This window comes from Triturus cristatus, chromosome 3_2 (genome assembly GCF_964204655.1).
Source record: "Triturus cristatus chromosome 3_2, aTriCri1.1, whole genome shotgun sequence".
NCBI classification, from domain to species: domain Eukaryota; kingdom Metazoa; phylum Chordata; class Amphibia; order Caudata; family Salamandridae; genus Triturus; species Triturus cristatus.
The window spans coordinates 581,091,872-581,112,755 of record NC_140584.1 but is presented as its reverse complement, the minus strand read 5'-3'; the positions used below and the strand labels follow the sequence as shown (position 1 = coordinate 581,112,755).

The window sequence follows — 20,884 nt, the reverse complement described above, 5'->3', positions numbered from 1 at the left end:
CCTGCATGTCATGAGGTGGGAGTAATTTATGGCTCCATAAGTAGGCACACATTCCTCTCCCTAAAGAGGATCTGTAAACTGTTTTATGATAATCCAAGAAATGTATATAAAGGCACTCAAAATCATTGTACTTTGAGTCAGTCCTCAGATCTTTTCTGTATGCTGTAATCCCAGCTGCAGTGTTTGATTAAACCAACTGTTCCTGTTTTGCCAAACGCATCCTGTGTTTGTTTTTTCAAGGTTAATTCCTATTCGAGCAACACTGTTTTGCATCTTCCCATACCTGGGTTGTTCCATCTGAGTAAAGGCCTCAAATGCATTGGTTCAACTTAGACTAAATTAGGCCAGTGACTATACATTAGGCTAACAGAATGCCTAATCAGCAAACTTCAAAGTGTACAGAATGCCATTGTCAGACAAGTTATTAGCTAGAACAGATATGACACCTACCCTCAAAGAATTGCCCTTGCTACCAGTGACAAGATTGTCCTTCAAAGCTGCTTCGCCCACAGGGTAATTAATTGGAGGGGGCCACTTACAGGGGTCTCCACGAGTAGCTTGCGAACTACTGATAGCTCGCCAACACATTTGAAGTGGCTCCCAGAAGTGAAGACAAGTTCAGTACCTCATTCAGAGTGTGTGTGTATATGAAACAAGGCAGCACTGCTGATCTCAAGACCCTGAGAGCTACGGCCAGCCAAATTAATGGCAGGGCCTCTGCTTCACTGATATTTAAATTGTAATATTTGGCATTTTCAGTTATACTCTTGGTCAGCAGTCCTAACCCCATTTCCTCCTTGAACTCGTTAGTGTCAATATGCTCCTGTAACATTATGGGTATTAATGCAATAGGCTCTAAGAGGGATTCAATTCCCTACTTAAGAAGATATGATATTGTATGTCTTCCAGAGACTTTGTTGCTTGGATCCTGCCGATGGCCTGAGTATATGGAATTATTCTTTACTGCCAAGAAATTCCAGCAGGGTGGCCATCCAACCTATGTTAAAATAAGAAAATAAATAGCAGTAAATGCATCAGTAATCTATTCAAAATGTGGGGATTACATCTTTGTTAAACTGACAGCATCTCCAGACAACGGTGGAAGATTGTGATAATAGGTAGTATATATAAATATAAACCCTAAAATCAATAAGAATGAAGACACTTTGGCATCTCTCAAGGCCAAACTGCAGACTTTAAAAACGGTTTAGAAAAACGCAATATAGTTAATATCTGGGGTCTTTCATGCAAACGTTCTGCCCACTGACAAGTGGTCAAATGGCAACAATGCGATTCCTACTAGAAAATCCCTCAACCTGGGAAAGTTATTTCAAGTGAAATAAAAAAGATGGACATGTTCCTGCTCAATGGCAGAACACCAACAGATCAGCCGGCTCCTTACACTCATAAATCACCACAAAGGCTGGCGACACTGGGCTACATGTGGATATCCATTGCTGATTTTCAACAAATAAACTAGTTTAGAGGGTCCCCTTGCTTGCCAAGTGATTATGCAATGTTGGAGTGTTCCTTACATTTACTTATTGGGTCATTAACAATAGGGAAATGAAGCAGAGCTGGTACCAATCATAGGCTTAGATGGCAGACTCAAAACACTGAATTACGCACTATCCTACTGGATAAATATTTGAATGGCCACTTGATCATGGGGAACCTGAGATTTCGCACCTCTCCGGTCAGGGTGTATTTTTTTGACCTTGTTACAATGGCTCCTACTAGAGGTGGAACAACCATGTTCAAATAGGGAACTGATCAGAAATCTCTGCTTCAGAGGGAAGGAGATTAGGCAACATAAAGCTCAACTGAATACCGCCATGAGATTGTGGTCTCTGAACAGTAAGGGTCAACTAACCATATAACTATACAAGAAATGCAATTAATGAAGAAAGAAGCTATGCGAGAATAAGAAACATGATGAAGAAAATAAATTATCTCAGCTCAATGAAGTGACAACATCAAAGGACTCAAGAAAATTCAATGACTTAATGAATCAACTTCATTAAAAAAAAACTTCAAATCACTGCAATCAATATTACCCTAGGCAATTGAATAAGACATATAAAAAAGTTATAGCAGCTCATTATTTCCAGAGGACAAATGAATGAGTATAGATCAGGCCAAGCACAGAGAAAGCTGTAGAGTTATCCTTATCTTTGCAGCAATACAATGTATTTCACTACTGCTCATCTGAACCTGTAATAGTGTGTGAAAGAGGGGCTGTACGTCACAAAAGTGAGGTCAACAATATCGACCTGCATATATTTGGACTCAACAATATCAACTACCAACATATTATTAAGGTAAGCATACAAAGGAATTTAGTCCATATTGTGGAGTCAATATAAGTGCAGGCTGATATTTACATTTTAATATTCCGTAGGTGAGGATGAGGATTCATTTTCAGTTATACTCAGTCAAGGTTCATAATCTTTCTCAGATTTTTCTGAATGAGGGCATAGTATACAGGCATAATTTATGACATTGGTATGGCCAATATTACATTTTTCTGACCTCTATTTATTGATGCACAGCTATTGTTTGGATAATGAGAGGAAAAATAAAGCATGCATATGTGCATGTTGAGAGGGGCAGAAGTACAACAATGTAAAACTAGTCAGCAGGTTCAGCCACCAAGGAAATACCAGAAAGAAAATAAAAGCATCAGATATGTTCCTGCTGCCAACTGCTTCAAAAGTCCTTGCACCGGCTCTTTGATTCAATGATCTGTGGAAGCCACACAATGTATATGATTCTATAAGATAAGGAAAGATCAGGAAAGACTGAATTGGTAAATGCACATTTTTGGAACACTCCTGCACTTCCAATTAAATGTTGTCTTCATGAAGAAGCATCTGATTAAAGAGGAAAGTCAGGTACCTCTGCTCTGAGGCCTACCTCCTCACTCTAATGTTTCCATCTTTTTCCAGATCATGTTCACACCAATGAAGGACATCAAGTGTGCAAGAGGCATGAACTTTATGTCAGCTTTCGGGACCTTGGATGGCTGGTAATGACCTTTATTCCTTCACTGTACCATAGCCTATCTCGACCATAGAACGGAGGTACAATAACACCTCAAGCACTGCACCACTCATTTTCTATCCGGCCGCAGACTTAGGCTGGAGATACTATTATACACAGACACACCTTCATCTAGATCTCACTGGTGCTAGCTAGAAAGTAAGATTCTTATTAGCACTCTCAGTACCAGGCCAATGGTGAAGACAGTCTGTCCCACAACTGTTTCTTCTGGACACATAACATTTACTGGCCTGTGATTTCCCCTCCTACCATGTCCTTGTTATTTTTCCACATAGACCATTTCCTCGTCAAGGTGGGATTAACCTAAATTAACTATTTTCTTGTCACTATCTCCTTATTATGTTACTTCTCTTGCCAATTAGCAATTTCCTTTTTTGATCCCTTTAAATTGAATACTGTTGTGTTAAACGTAGCCACTTTTACTTTGCCTACCTCTAAAAAATCTCCTTTATTCAATATTTTATTAATTTGATTTAATGTTTTAGAATGTATTTCATTAAATTAATTTTAATGTATTGGTACAATTTGATTCCCTTTATTGATTCTTATTATTTATTTAATGTTTCTATTCATTAAATTAACTGAAATTCATTTAATAAATTATACATATTTTAAATATAAATAAATGTAATACACTAATACAATTCCTATATTACTATTCCAGGACTTAGAGGGGAATTTAGCTTTCTCACCTTTTAAAATAATTTTATGCAATTCACGTTTTTAATTGTAGTTTAGCATAATTCTTTTTTATTAATTAAAATCTTTTTTTAACTAAATGTAATTGCGTTATTAGTACTCCAAGGTTAAACTCACAACCTTTTTGTTGTACAGTTGCCTATTAAATTGCTTTCAGAATGAAAACTATTTGTAAAGTATAATCCCAATTTTATTTTTAATTAAGGAGCTTTATTAAACTTGTGTTTAAATAAAATAATTACATATATGTCTGTGTATTATTAATGTAGCCAACACATTAAATTGAAAAAATAAAGAGTTGGCGGATGAGGAAATAGTATTTCCTTGAGGGAAGACGAGGAAATGTCTTCAAGGAAATGGTATGTTTTCAATCTGTCCTCTAAAAATAAATGGGTCAATAGCTATCAAATGGAACTGTGGGCCAGAGATAGTAACCTATTTTGCATTTGCAAACACTGATTTGCAAACTCGAAGTATTTGCAACTGCAAAATCGGCATTTCCCATGTACAAATCCCATTTTAGAAGATGGTGACCTTTTACTGAATCTTAAAATGGAGTACTGTATGGTTACCAAGTGGCTATTTGGAGGGGCTGTGTTGTGGGTCCTCCCAAATAGTAAATCAATTGTTCAGTGTATCAATGGTTTGCAACCAGAATTCTGGTTTCAAACCATTGAAAAGCTTTGACTTCCAAGTTTGAGTGGTAACCCATTTGCAAAAGGGCACGGGTCCCCATTGAGCCCTTTGTGAAATGGGGTAAAAGCTTCAGGGAGACTAAACAGTGGTCCTTTTGGCCACTGTCAACTCTCAATGAAACTTAAAAAAAATATATATATATTTTAGTGTTTTTTAAAGCAGTCTCTGTTCCTTCAAGAAAATCAGGAAGCTTTAAAAAAAAATCCCATTTATGGTGGTCTGCTGACCCTTCCAGGCCTCTTTCCCTGTGATTTTGCGCAATCAAGTTGAGTAGCAATTTGCGATCTACATAATGAATATTAATTAGGTAGGTCGGATTGTGACTAAAACCAAATCCTTGTTTTGCAAACTGGCCTGTTAGTAAATAGATCAATGTGCAAAATAAGCTTCTGGTGGCAAAAAGACTGGCTGCAAATTGTGACTGCTTTTTGCGCCCAGAATATTAGTACATCTGGCCCATTATCAATATAGATAGGTCAACTGCTATTGTCCTTTTTATTTACCTTGATAATAATCTACCTCAATACACTGGACTCGGGCATCAGGCTACACCACACCCACCGAGTAGTCCTTCACTCTACGCTACTGTGGTCATTCCTTACACCCACTTCCTAGGTGTCTGCCAGAGTAATACTTTACCTGGCTTCCTATATTCCTCAGCCCCAACAATAAAAACCCATGCCTTGTCTGTAGCTAGCCAAGACGTTAATGTCTGCCTTAGTGCCCCATGCTTGGAGAGTGCATCCACCATAGAGTGCATCCACCATGTTGCATCATACCCCCACCCTCACAGGTAACACATGACATTTCCTTGGTTTTCATAGAATCCAAGAATGTCTTCTCTTTACCTAACACCTGCTATAGAATTGTTATCCTCTGCTTGACTTAGCCCTCATACTTACGGCGATCATGTCCCTTTTGCCTAGCCATGGCGGTGAGAATCCACAAGTCACCTTGGGCCCTAACATATCAGTGAGTGTTTGATTCTTACCTTAGGTCTTGCTTTAGCAAGAACACCTGCTCCTCTTCTAGGCCTCCCCATTGTCTTTCACCTGCACTGTCAGATTGCTTATTCCTAATCTTTTGTTCCACTCTTGCACTGAATGTTCACCACTCAATAGGTCTGCTATAATATGTAATACCCCCAGGCTTTAGGCTTAACAGTTGATGCCTTTTTAAGTAGGGAATATACTTCAGAAACCAATGGCTGATGTTCTTTCCCCAGGATTGGGTGATCGCCCCGCAGGGGTACTCGGCATACTACTGTGAGGGTGAATGCTCCTTCCCGCTGGACTCTTGCATGAATGCCACCAACCACGCCATCCTGCAGTCTCTTGTGAGTATTATAAGAGAATTTTCTAAGTCGGAGTAAAGTTCTTATTTCCACACTGGCTGCAAGTGAATAATGAATGTGATGATAGGCATAGGTTCACACGCACAGGTGCATTGGGCAGAAGAGTGAGGAGCACGGAGTATGACCGTGCCTAGCACTGGGCACAGTAGTGGGGAGCACTGACACAGTAGGCAAAGTGCTTAGGAGCAAGCTGCTCAGAAGACTGGCCATTGAGGCTGCACAGACGAGCACTTGGTGAAAGAGTAAAGATCAAAGGTACAGTAATAGAAACATGAAGCACAGAAGAAAGTACCAAAGTGCACAGGAGCAGGAGTATCAGAAACAATGATCCATCACCATGGAGCCAGACCCATTGTTCTTTCATCCTCCACCCAGTGTATTTTACAGTAGCATGAAAACTATGAGAGTCAGTCAAACCTTCACACAAACATAGCTGCTTCCGCCTCCAAGCACAACCCTTCTGCTCATCACAGACTCTTGACCAGCTTCATAATTCCCTACCGTAATAAGCCTCTCTGGAAATCTACAATTAAACCCATTACGGTAAGTGAGTTTTCCCTTTTTTTTTTGCATAGAGGCTCTAAACCAAGTGTCTCCAACCAGTCGATTAATCGCAAGCTCCCAGTAGCTCCCAGACATCTTCATAGTAGCTCCCAGCCTGGAGTTCATTTTTAAATAAGCACAGGGTCAAATGTTGCTTTTAAAGTTAAGGGAAGACTGTGTTTATTTTATATTACTAGAATGAGGCTGCAGATAGCAGGGCCTGATAATGAGCAGAGCTGGAGTCAGATTTATGACCCAGGCTTGGGCACAGAAAAGAACAACCAAAGCACTGATGTATTTAACTCTTAAATAAAAGTCCTTGTAAACTCAATATTTGGACTGTGAACAAAAACATATTTCTGAAAACTTTTAAATGGGAGAAACTTTAACTTAAAAGTTACCTTAATGATTAAGTTTTCTGTTCTTGCTGATCAAGGGATGCCACCTGATCTTTTGACTCTACTCGTCCGCCTGCATGAGAACAATTACGCCAGAATCAGATGGGGGGCTCAGGGTGAGGTCACTGATTCATTCCCTGTCGAGCGTGGGGTTCGACAGGGGTGTGTCTTGGCCCCTACTCTATTTACACTTTATATAAATGGAATAGTTGAACATCATTATAGCTCCCCCACAGATGCTCCTATTTTGGCTGGTACGCGCGTGCCTGTTCTCATGTTCGCGGACGACACCCTTATTGTCTGGCGGACCCCGAGTGGCTTGCAGAAAGCGGTAAATGCCTTTGGAGAGTTCTATCTACGACGTGGTCTTGAGATTAATACCACAAAAACTAAGTTTATGTCTTTGAACCTGTCCAAACCCTATAAGGGTAGAATTCTCTTAAATGGTACTCCTCTTGAGCAGGTTGATTCTTTTGTATATCTTGGAATCTCCCTCCAGGCTAATATGGGATGGAATTGTCATATGGATATGGCCACATTAAAATTTCACCATCTTGTAGGGGCCCTATCCTCTAAACACAAGTCCTCCCTAACCAGGTCTGTTACACCTGCCTTGGAGGTCTACAATATGAAAGTAATTAATACTGCCCTTTATGGAGTAGAACTCTGGGGCTTTAACAACTTGAAACACTTAGTTAAAGCGGAGAATAAGTTCTTACGTAACTTAGTTGGTGTTTCCCAGAGTACCCCGATCATTCCGCTCTTGTTGGATTTGGGCAGGAAAAGTATTGAAGATATAGCAAGGCTGCGACCGTTATTATACTGGAGACGCATTTGGTCCACTCCCCAACTTCTACATTATGCACAGGGACTGAAGGACGTGATTTTGGCCGACCAATTTCATAAAATCAAGTGGCTCAAAGAGCTCAGGTCTCTTTTATTAAAGTTGGACCTGAGCATCTTGTGGGACAAACCAGATTCTTCAATTTTCCCATCTAAAAAACTAATGAAAGAAAAATATTGGAAAATGGTTCAGACAGAATCCCACAGAGCCAATATGCACACAAATTTAACTGGTCGGTTCTTAGACTTTAAATTTCGCCCATTGTGTGAAGCTTATTGGGATATCATCGAGAGGCCATTAGACCGCAAGTTATATTTTCAATTTAGGATAGGTACTCTTACGGTCAAAACATTTACAAATAAATGGTCCTCTACAATGGATGAGAAATGTCATAATTTTCCCGATATGACTGAATCTGTAGCACATGTATTCTTTGCTTGTCCCCTTTATGCAGCCCCGCGTCACAAGTGGCTTAGACCTATCTGTCTAAAATTAGCCACAAGTAGACATATAGAAGCATTAAGGATATCGGGGTCTGACTGCTCGCCATGTTTGGCGGTGGCTGTAGCCAAATTTTTAAGTTGGGCTTGGATAATACGTACCCGGACTTCTATCCAACCTACTAGTTGCTAGCAAACTTCTTGAATTCGCTATGCTGTTTTAATCCTTTTTAAAGAGGGAAATAAATTTTATGTAACTATAGTAATTGAAAATGTATATTAATTCTTTTATTGACAGTAATTAATTGGATCTAATGGATGGCTTTTTATATTACAAAGAGGATTGTCATGTGATATTTATTTTGTTTGTTTGTGTCTAATATGTTTTATGTGCTTTTAAGATTTACTGTCGAATAAAGCTTTTTGATGATGATGATGATGAAGTTAACTCTTCATTTTAATATTCTCCCATTTCAAAGTTTTGCGTTTACAAACAGCAGGCCTATTGATCCCAGTGGCCAGTAGACACTGTGCCATAAGTATAACTGAAAAATACAGCCATTTCTTTTAATGAGAGAAATTTAAAGTGCCCAAAAATGTTCCATATCATGAACATTTTTACAAAACAAAATGTTTCTGCACTTTAAATTTCGCACATTAAAAAAATAAAAATTGATCGTATGTTTGTGTTATAAATGGAACAATGCCACAAATTATGAAAGGTATGTCCAGTGCCACGAGTACATACGACACAGGCTCACCAATGGAACACCTCCCTGGGGCAGATTAACGTGCTGTGTTGCACTACTATAGATTTAACAAGCCACTCACGGCCACGCATGATGGCCTTGTGTGGCTTGATAAATCTAACTTAAGAGGTGCAACGCATCTCTTAGATACATTTAGTCCTGGGTGATTTGTTAAGGAAGGTGACTCTAGAACTGTGGGGGGACATGCTGCCTTTTCCTCAGTAGCAGCAGCTACCAGAAGGTGGTGGTGGGAAGGGGGAAGAGGAATGTAATAAAAAAAAAAGGACCTACCTTTAACGGCTAGATGCCACCTCTCCTCGATCCTCTCCTTTTCTTGTCCTGGCGAGCAGCAGGAAGCACCCGGGCACACAGGCCCCCCTGAGCTAATCACAGTGCTGCAATGCAGCATTGTGACTGGTCTGGGCTCCGTGGTTCGGTGCTCAGATGGAATCAGGGAGCCTGTGCATGTTCCTCACCAGACTGTGTAATGCAGCCTAGTGGGAAATGCAAAGTGCCATGGGTCGACCAAGCAGTTCATCTGCACTTAGAGAGTGCACACCACTCCTCCCCCTGCTCTGGCCAGCCCGCACCACCTTGCCACTGACTGCAATAGGAAAAATAAAATGATAATAACGATACGCTATTATCATTCTATTTTCCTTTTGAGCAGTGGGGCGACGTTCCTCCGCCTTAGTAGAGGAGCTGCCACTGCTTTTCCTCTGTGAGAGGAGACCGGTACATGGCGGGAAATCCACTTTTTACCTCTGCTGTTCCTCTCCCGCGTGACATCTTAAGGATATGTTGAGTCCTGGGCAAGATATATTTGGGGGCCAACTGTTTAAACAACTTTGTATGTATTGCACCTTTCAGCTCATTCAAGTCCTCATGATGCCAAATAATATTGAATTATATGCAAAACCTTCAGAAATTGCAGCACGCAAAAACTGTGGAAAGCTCAAGCTGCCTGGTGTCCATTGGCCAAATACTATTAAAAAAAATAGCTGAGCTTAAACAAACATTGATAAAGCCATTTTTTCTTGCAACACCATTATTTCATGAGGAATTTAGTATCTAACAGGCTTATTACTCCCTTTGTAGGAAACACATGCTAAGGGTGACTTGGTCGATGCTTAGTGGGTTAGCTCATTATATTAAATTGCATCAGAACCTCTTTCCAAGGTCGATGGGGACACATAGGGGCTACTGGGCCTAACCATGGGGGTTGAGGCCTTTCCCTCCTGATGTCCGTGGCCCTGATCTACTATGGATCCTGAACAACTGGGCCAAGTACCCCGTCTGCACTTGACTGTCAGGATAGTGTGGTCTGAGTAGTCGGGGGGGGGCTCACAACTCATAATGCGCATAGCAGCTGCAATAAATAATGTTCCAGACAAATACTCACTTTTATGAAAAGTATTTTATTTGTACTGCTAACCACACAAAGGAAAATACGACATTCATAAACAATTACACAGTCTTCCTGTGAAGTCAGGACTCTAGTGTTTTTTGTTGGTTCCCTGCCCCCTTCACTCCACACGTTTAGCGATTGTGGTTATTCCCTATTCACTATTGGTAACATCCAGGGAATGCCACACTAGTAGTTTGAGTCAAGAGCCCATTATGACTCTAACTTAAAATTAATAGGGTTACAGTGCTGCCAAGCTACTTTAGCAGTAGAGTTCCCTAGGGTCAACGGCCCTGAAAACAGTCTTACCCGCACTGGCATTTGTAAGACTAAATGCACCCGGTCTGTGGGTGCTCGCCGTGGCTGCAGCAGACTCAGCCGTACACGCCACAGGTGGCTTCAGTAAGTGGCAGGAGAGCCTTTCCCTTGCAGTCGTGCTCCTAAAGGGACCGAAGGCTCTCAGCAGCTCCTCCTATGTGGTAAGGGCCTGATTCACAAAGGTAAATTTACACGTTTGTGTAAATGCACACTTTTTCAATATTCACATAACTGCATTTCAATAGCAAGTTTACTAGGCCTGTCCTGACTTTTTATGTTCAGAGTTCTCCGCCCTGACTGCGGAGTCTCTGCACTTGTAAACTTACTATTAAAATATAGTTTTCTGAATACTGAAAAAGTGTAAACTTACATCAGTGTGTAAGTTTACCTTTGTGAATCAGGCCTCAAGGGTTCAGTTTGTCTCCCAGTGAGGGGTGACTGTGAGATCCTGTTTTGGCTCCCTCGCCTGAGTGATGGTGCGCAAGTGCTCCCATGATGTCCTCACTTCTCTGGCACGGAGGAAGAACAGGTCACCACTCTTGGTGCTCCTCGGACATATGGGGTCCCTGCAACTCATAATCCTCCTGTCCAATCAGCACATGAAATTCTTCACTGTGGCCCATCCTGGCTGACCGCACAAGGATACAGCCTTTTCTGCGGCAGCAACTCCTGGCACATGGGGTCGCTGATTTAGCACTATGAATGGGCTCCAGCCCTATCGGCACAGTCCAACACACACCTCAATTCACTGTGGCCCTCTCCTGGCACACAGGAGTCGCCAGCTTTGTCCTGCACATTGGCAACAACCCAATCGGTGTAGCCTCACACCTCGCACACGGAGTCTACTCGACAGGACTCTGCACTGGACCTTGCTCCCTCCAACGCTCTCCTTTTCCTCATAAGGCACACTGGTCTTGTCAAGCATGCAGGCGCTGGTGCTTCCAGCTTCAGGGGAGGAGGCCTTAGAGTCCCTGGGTGATGTCCCCTCACCCAGCAAGGAGACTAGCAGGCCTTGGCCCCCAGTCCTGGTCACAGGCAGAAGTCTTGCACAGCTTCCCCTCCTCGCATAGCCAGTCTGGCTGCGTGGTTGATGACAATTTTGGGGTCTCAAATTCCCCTTATAGTTAATTCCCCAACACTGAATGTGATCTAGGGTCTTGGACTTTGAATTTTTATGTGTGTCCACTCCTCTGCTCCCTCTTCAAACGCAGTCTGTCCCAGCAGGAGGGTCTCCAAACACAGGCCATGGGAGTGACTTAAGTTCACTCCTGGATGTCAGCCACAGTGATATGTGCATCAAAAGGTGAGTCCAGGGCCGTTACCCCTACTCTTTATGACTCTCTTATCAGCCCCGTATCCTTCCTGGGATGTGCCCAGGCCCCTTCCTGGTGACCTCTCACTGAATCAAGGAGCACGTTTTGAAATGTACAGGGAAAGCCTAGCTCGTCCCTCCCAGTGTGTGTCCCAACCAGCTTACAAGAATACAACAATAAACAAATCTGTATGAAGGAACCTCTCTACCTCCTCTCTATGTTTCGCCATGCAGGTCTGGGTCTATTCACAGGCACATATACAGCCAGAGCATGTGTATAGAGTATACACACTGCAAAGTACCCTATCCTCCATGTAGTGTATTACTCAGAGGCACACATACATCCAGCACTTGCATTTAACATGAATGCACTGCCCAGCACTGCATCCTTCATGTACTTTGCCATTCATAGGCACACATACATCCAGTATTTGTATGCAACATGCACACACTGCATCCTTCTTGTATTGTACCACTCACAAATATGCATACACCTAGCATATGCCTTTATCATGCATGCACTTTTCATTTATTGTACCTCTCACATGTACGCCTACACCCATCACATGTATTTGTCATGCACATACTGCACCCTTCCTGTATTGTACAACTCACAGGTACACATACACCCATGACATACATTTATCATGCACGCACTACATCCTTCAGGTACTGTACCACTCATTGGCACATATTCATTCAGCACATGCATTCACCATGGTGCAGTGCTCAGTACTGTATTATCTATGTATTGTACACTTCCCAGGCACAAATAAACACCTTGGCACTGTGTAGTAATTCACACAAAACTGTTGTAGGCCAAGAGTGAGTTAAGCACACAGCAGCAGAACTTAGAAAATGAGTGATCCTATAGGCCTCACTCCAATGACAGGTTAGAAAGGACCTGTCCACCCCTACAGATCACTTCACGGTCTGCTGCCACCAACACACTCATGCTGGTTAACTCCTGGTGGAGGCAGTGGACTTCCACCACTATGAGAGTAGTGCTTTGTGCGCTTCCTGGTCCAACAAGATCACAATCCCTAAGACAGACCTATGTCATGGTGTGCCTACGACACCCAAAAACAAATCTGCATTAGGGATCCAGACATCAGTATAGTTGGGCACTCAGGGCAAAGGTGCAGGTCCAGTACCATGCAGAGGACTTTTCAGTCCCAACATCCAACATGTGCATATAGCACTTGAAATTGTTGCTTTACTTGCAGGAAATTAGGAACCACACAGATCTCCCTTCACTACTGTAGTTAATTCTGCAACAGTGAAAATAAAATTCCTTCAACATTCCATCAGTTAAAATATGATACTTTTCTTGCATTCCTTCTATGTCCCTCTTCTCCTCTTTACATAGGTGCACTTCTCTGGCTAGACAGGTACCTGTGACCCTGATGACCAAGTGAAATGGCATAGGACAGGATACTGGAGCAGCACAGAGACATAAAGCGGGCAGTGTGAAGTGAAGAGAGAAGGGGGTAGAGCTAGAGAAGTTCAGTAAATAGAGAATGGTGAGATAGCCAGAAAGAAAGAAAAAGTAGAAATAGGAAGATGTAGAGAGAGAGACGCATGGTAGAGAAAGAGTGTTGGGGACTTAGGTAAGGTTTAAGAGTGAGGTAGAGAGAGATAGAGAGAGATAGGAAATGTAGAGACGCAGAGGATTACAGTACCCAAAGAGGTGTGGGAGAATGGGAGGTAAAGTAGAAGAACAGGTGCATTAGAGAGAGGTAAAAACACCAACAGGTTGAGGGAGATAGATGGAGATATGTGAGGAAAAATAAAGAAATGCAAGGTAGAGAGAGGTCAAAATGAGAAGAGAGATAGAAAACTGGATCAGGTAAAGTGAGAAGTGGGGAAGAGAAATGTAGAGGGAGTGAAAGTAGAAAGAGAAATGTAGTGTTGAGCAAAAAGAGGAAGTTGAGAGACGCAAGTGAAATAGAGATATTGAGGTAAGGTTGATAGAGTTGTGAGATGGAGAAAGAAGAGATGGTGAGGAAAAGAGATCTGTAAAGAATGAGGTAGTGAAAGATAGTTGAGGCGAAGGGGAAAACTTGAAATGGAGAATGGGGTTAGAGAAAAAGATTTGTTTCTGTGAGAGAGAGGGACAAGAGTTAATGATGGAGAAAAAGAGGTAGAAGTGTAGAAAGAGAGATAGCCATAAAGGAGTAAGACATTTAGGGAGGTAAAGGAACCGGGAAACATATTTGGAAAGAAGGAAAGGGGAGATGAAGAGGTGAAGTAAACTTACAGGTTAGGAAGTGAGAGGAAGAGCGATGGGATAGAGAGAGGTGAGGTAGTGAGGGAGATGTGAGGCAGAAAGAGAAAAGATAAATGAGGGGTAGGAGTGAGGATGAGAAAGTGCTGAGAGAGGTAGAAAGGGGTAAGGTAGGAGAGACATGGAGAGAGATGAGGTTGTATGAGAAGTGAAGGAGATGGAGGAGACATGCAGAGGTCAGGTGGAAAAAGGGCAGTGAGGTACAGAAAAAGGGATAAGGTAGAGAAAGAGAGTTGTGATAGCGAGAGGGGCCAGAGAGTGACAGACATTGAGGTAGGCAGAGAGAGAGTGATTAACAGGCATAGTCATGAGAGCGGTAGAGAGAGATTAAGTTGAATGAGGCACACTGGGTATATTGAGAGAGAGGTTAGGTAGACAAAGGAAAGTTAGAGAGAACTGAGATAAAGAGAGAGGATTAGGCACATAAAGCTGCAGAGATAGAGATTCAGGGAGAGGGGTTAAGTAGAAGAGGTGAGGTGAATTAAGGAGGAAGACATGGCACTGAATTATTACTATTCTTTGTAATTGTCACCAACTGTCTGAGCGTGTGGGCAGGCCAGGCATGCACACAGTTTCTGTTAAACATGCTCAGTTATCAAATTAGAAAAAGAAGCCCTCTTATATGAACACCGATTATTAATGCAGGAATTTCAATTCTCATATTCTCTCTACCAGGGGCTGGCCAGTGGAAGGGGGGGGTCTGTGGACAATGCCCCCTTTGGCCATGCGTTAAAACGTATCTGCTGCTCTCCCTAATTTATTCAGTATTCTGAGATCTAGAACCCTCACCCTTGACTAAACTCATACCCTTCTCTGACTCGCCACCCCTCAACCCTGCCAGGTATCAAGGATCAACCCACTGATGTTAGGTGTGGACCCAGGCTCCTCTTCTCATGACCTGCTGCCTAGTCCCTCCCACTGCTCTGTGCGTGATGTGGGTTTCTCACCTAGAGCAGCATCACAGATCCAAGCAGGCATGGTCCGCTGTGACTGCACTGTACCATAAGTCAACAACTCTGGTGGTCACAAATGGGGAGTGTTCCTGTTCGTTCCTGGTATACTGAGGGGCATATATACTAGTAAAGTGGCGAAGTGTGTCGTTAAGCCAAGAAGGCTAACTACATGCTCTAACACTTTGGAAACACAGAGCTGCATCATATTTACAAGAATATGGTGCAGCCCTACGTTTCCCCCTGCACTGGCGCTAAATTTAGCTGCCTAGTGCCAATGCAGGCACTCTTGTGCAAGGGTGTCTGCATTGCAGGGGAAGATTGTTTATGTGCAGGAAGCTGTCCCTTCCGGCACATAAACAATCTTTAAATGGTGTTTTGTAATTTATATGTGTGCTGCTCAATCAATGGGTGTTGCAGTGGAATGCCCAGAGAAACACAAATTGCCCTCCCCTTTCATGCTAAGTATAGCATGAAAGGGTTCCTTATTTACAAGGCAGTGTTAAGCCACATTAAGTGCCTTGCAAATAAGGCAAAGCCCCTATCGCCAGCACAGCATCCTGAAAAGTGATGGTGTGGTGGCGATAGGGGCTTGTAAATATTCCCAAGAAGGCTGCGTTTCACCCTAAACGTCTCTCTTTCCTGAACTGAGTGAAAAGACAGCGCCGAGGACATTGCAGGCAGAGAGAGGCCCCTATTGTAACTGTGGAAGAAAGACATGGTCATGCTTCCTCTACCTTTAGCCGAGTGAAATCTCAGATCTGCACATAATTGTGCCTGTAAGGCATTGTGGGCAGACTGTCTTTTGAGTGCCTAGCTAGCCTAGGACACCTCACCTTTCTCACTGGTTGAACAGAGTAAAAAACAATGAACTCTATCACGCTGTAGTGGAAAGGAAGGTCCTCGAAACCCCGTTGCAGCCACCAGCACTGGGAGGCATTCCAGAGTTCAGAGACAGGGCAGAGGAGCTTGTCGGCAGAACATCTTAGTATTATAGAACGCGTTGTAGTGGTTTTCATCGACCGCACATTTAATTCATGTTCAACAATGTGTAAGAGGATGTAAGAAAGTAATTATACAGTGCTATACTGGTATGGGCGTATCCTACAACCACCGATATGTAATCCACATTGGTAAAACCACCTCAGTGTGTACATATATGATCATAATACCATAGTACTCTCGACAATAGTTATAAACAGTAGTTACAATAATTGAAATTCTCATGATTCTTCACAAAAAATAGATGATAGACATCACTGGTTGTAGATCGTAATGTGTATTGAGACCAAGGACAGACAGCTGACACGTGTTTCATCACACAGTGACTTCTTCAAGGCTGTAATCATATATATACAAATACAGAGATTTACAACACATTTTCAGAAAAAATCTTCTTTGTAGTCAAAAGATGTTATTACGTTTCAGTGTTTTATCACTAGGAAGGAAGACGGTATGTAATCGTACCACCGTGTACAGAATGTTATATTATTAATCATCAGGCACCTATGATAGATGTAAAGAAGCAAAGAAGGTGATCCCACCCATGTAACGTTATTATTTAGCAATTCTTTCAGTGCTTGGCACCAAGAGATGAAGATTATCACCCAGTCCATAGTGTGAATAAAATAAACAGATTAAAACTTAACGTGAAAAGAAGATGTCCTTCACCTAAGACAACCGTATTGTCTCAAAAGCAACGAGATGTTAAGATAGTTAAAACACTGACCTAAATTTGCGGTCATGTGGAAGTGGAGTAAAGTTGTGCATCAAATGGTTTTATAGATGCTGCAAAAATAATAATGGGAGGAGCAGGAAGTGTAATAAGTCTCCTCATATTAATAGCATATTTTTAAGACCTCGTGTCTAAAGAAGTAGCGCAAGCCGACTTAAATAAGATAAATTGTGGTGGATATATTATTTCCACACACTTTCAATGGTCACTGAACGATCCCAAGAATTCTTCCTCTAGTTCTTATCAAATGTCCTCCCGGTCTGTTAGAGGTCACAACAATGTGTCCTATGGAAATATAGTGCTATTTTAAGTCTAATTTAAAAAGCAGTATAAAACATTAGTTTTTTAAGTCATCGTGAATAAACACCCCACATGCCAAGTGGTGATAAGATGTCTTCTGTTGTAAACCAGTCTTAAAAGATCGACACATACGAGTCCATGATAAGGCTCCTATAAGGAATATGGATACTATTATCATATGTGAATAAGTATTAAAAAGACCATTGTGCTCATCATCCTAATTGATCCATATCCGGATGTAGCTAGTCCGATATATAATATGAACAAGATATTGTTTATGTCCAAAACACATTAGTTAGGTTTATGAATCCTAAATGTGAGAGACATCCAAACTCTGTTATGAGGACTGTCCATCCATTCTATGGACGTTGCTAATCCGATGTATAGTGTGAAGAAAATATTATTCGGGACCAAAACATTGATAAAAATTGCATTGTGAATTCTTTTTAAATGAGACTTAAAATAGCACTATATTTCCATAGGAACTAGAGGAAGAATTCTTGGGATCGTTCAGTGACCATTGAAAGCGTGTGGAAATAATATATCCACCACACTTTCTCTTATGTAAGTCGGTTTGCGCTACTTCTTTAGACAAAACGTCTTAAAAATATGCTATTAAGATGAGGAGACTTATGACACTACCTTCTCCTCCCATTAATATTTTTGCAGCATCTATAAAACCATTTGATGCACAACTTTACTTGACTTCTACATGACCGCAAATTTAGGTCAGTGTTTTAACTATCTTCACATCTCGATGCTTTTGAGACAAAAAGGTCGTCTTAGGTGAAGGACATCTACTTTTCACGGTAATTTTTATTCTGTTTACTTTCTTCACACTATGGACTGGGTGATAATTTTCATGTCTTGGTGCCAAGCACTGAAATAATTGCTAAATAATAATGTTACATGGCTGGGATCAACTTCTTTTCTTCTTCACATCTATCACAGGTGCGTGAAGATTAATAATATAACATTCTGTACACGGTGGTACGATTACGTACCGTCTTCCTTCCTAGTGATAAAACACTGAAATGTAATAGCGTCTTTTGACTACAAAGAAGATTTTTCTGAAAATGTGTTGTAAATCTCTGTATTTGTATATATATGATTACAGCCTTGAAGAAGGCACTATGTGATGAAACACAAATCGTCTGTTTGTCCTTTGTCTCAATACGCGTTACGATCTACAACCTTTGAAGTCTACCGTCTATTTTCTATGAAGAATCATGTAAATTTCAAGATTTGTAACTACTGTTTATAACTATTGTCGAGAATGCTTTGGTATTATGATCATACAGAACATCTTAGTGTTCTGCTGCTCCATGCACCAGTCCAGATGGCCAGGATACAGGAGAAGCACAGCTGATGCCATGCCAGGTCTCCTGACAAGCTCCTGGTAAACTCTTCAAGTTTGGGGAACTGAGGTCTCATTAAACTCCATATATAGATCGGTTAATTTTAAAAATATTTATTGATGTTTATTTACAGCTCTTTCCCAAGGAATATATATATGTAATATATGATCACACACACCCCTAGAGGTTTCATGGCGCTGAGAGGAAGTGGAGGGTGTCATCCTGCAGCACACATTGAAAGGAAAATACCTCAGAGGATTGTTTTGCGCAGGAAGGCGTCCCTTTCTGCACAAAAACAATCCTGGCTGTAACAAAGGTACCCTTTCACCTTGGTGCAAGAGTGCCTGCGTTGGCGCTTGGCAGCCACAAGTGTGCCAGCGTAGAGGGAGAGCAAGAATGCGCTAAATCTTAATAGATAAGTAACGCATTCCTGCCCTCTCCATTTGACGCAGCGCAGCAAGTTGTGTTGCTGCGTTGCGCCAAATAATAGTAAATCTGCCCCTGAGTTTTCAGAGATGATACTTTCAGTGGACTAACTTATATTGTAAGTTGCTAGCTTTGAGGAGCACACAAGTCAGTTCATTGGCATCCCAAAAGTTGAGATATTTCTCGTGGTAGGCACCATAATACATTGATGAGCGATAGCCTACTGTTTGAGTGCTTGTGTTTTTTATTCTCCTAGGTGCATCTGCTGAAGCCAGACACGGTCCCTAAAGCTTGCTGCGCCCCCACCAAGCTGAGTGCCACATCCGTTCTGTATTATGATAATAGCAACAATGTCATCCTCAAGAAGCACCGAAACATGGTGGTAAAGTCCTGTGGCTGCCACTAAGAGAGCGAAGAGCTAAAAAAGGACTAATGCTATGGACTCTAAAGCACTGGTGCACAGAATTTCTAGGGCACTTCACAGACTAACGCATGCGCTGATGCCCAGATTACCTGGTTCGCAGTGAAAACAAGGAAAGGCGCCTGCATCTGTAAAGCCCCAGCATCCACAGCAAAGGACTTCTGCTTCACCAGGCATTGGAGCAGAGGGCAATCGAGCAGTGGAGGGATGAAGGTAGATTGTGTTCCACAGACTGTAAAGGCCTGATGCACTGAAGCACCTCAGACTGACCCATGCTCCAAGATAAACTAGGGACCAGAAAGTAGGGAGCACTTTGGAATCCATGTCTACACATATCACTTGGAGACATCATGTTATGCATTAAACCAGCAATAGCAGTGACATTTTGTGGAAGGACGGCTTCGTATAGGACTGCAGATCCCCACTCCTGATCCAAAGAACTTTTCCAAGCACTGGGGAGTGTCGCACACCTACCCAATTCAAAGCTATGGGATTGCGGGAACCCAAACAGGCCTTCTTCAAAAGAAAGGAAGGCTGACAACAGAGAAAATGAACCAGCCAACAGAGTATTTAAAATAAAAACTATATTATTTCCAAGTACACAGAAACTATTACCCTGGGTTCCAGAAAATTGAATATATTTATATATATGAGTGAATATTGTAGGATGATCAAAGATCAAAAGAAAGAATATGTAAAACATCTCGAAAGTAGTTTCAAATTGTTTGGACCAGAATAGTACACTAGCCAGAAACTAAACTGTAGAAGAAGAAAAAATGGTAGTCTTAAAATTGCCTGTGATTCAAATGTGGCTACTGCATCTTGGATCAGCAGATCTACCACCAATAAAGACAGCTTAAAGTATATTCTTTCTTCACACATGTCCAAGCTCATATTTAACTTACTGTGTCTTTTTTGCCCTTCCCTGTTTTTGTCTTGTGGTGTATAAGCGTGTACTGGAGGTGGGTTTTAGAGAGAGACAGGGGTGATCCTTGGACAGAGTGGGATATTACTACAGAAAGAACAGTACCTGTTGACTAAATGGAATCAGGTTTCCTTCCTATCTTCACAAGAGATTATAACTCGACTGTCAATAATGCACTCACGCCCTTGCATCAGTCTTACTCTACACAGACTCCTAGTCCCATATTTCTCTTAATGGCATCTCTACGTGGAGGAGAAGATTCAATTAATAGCTAGAGTGTGTAGAAAAGGGGTCTCTATCCTTCTCTGTAATAAAAGCTACTTATGCTCAATGAAAATTATCCTGGGCTACTAATAACAGTGTTATGAAAGTGACAACCTCAGACAAGATTACATTAGTAGCCAAGTTATGCAAAATTACCAGCAGTGTTCACCTCAGTGCATCGGGCAGATGTGGCAGCATTATTGTAAATGTACATGGGTAGCACATAACAGCCATAGCTGCAGAGCTCCTTACACCAAAGTAATAATAGTAGTAATAAATTCCCACAAAGCCAAGTGATTTATCACTCAAATATCAAGTCAAGATACGCTTTATTCGATTTGAAAAATCAGATCATAAAAGCACGCGAACACGTCAATTAATACAGACAAAATATTAC

The 20,884-nt window shown here is 41.7% G+C and overlaps 1 protein-coding gene across 1 annotated transcript in view; it reads left to right on the top strand.

The window, feature by feature from the left end:
* The window catches only part of LOC146857745 (bone morphogenetic protein 8A-like), a 279,039-nt gene extending 258,871 nt beyond the window's left edge, over positions 1–20,168 (top strand). The window contains exons 5-7 of the mRNA XM_085648358.1: positions 2,949–3,028; positions 5,684–5,794; positions 19,134–20,168. Of these exons, the coding sequence (XP_085504484.1) occupies positions 2,949–3,028; positions 5,684–5,794; positions 19,134–19,283 (341 nt within the window). The 3' untranslated portion in view covers positions 19,284–20,168. The remainder of the gene's footprint in view (positions 1–2,948; positions 3,029–5,683; positions 5,795–19,133) is intronic.
* Positions 20,169–20,884: the final 716 nt, after the last annotated feature.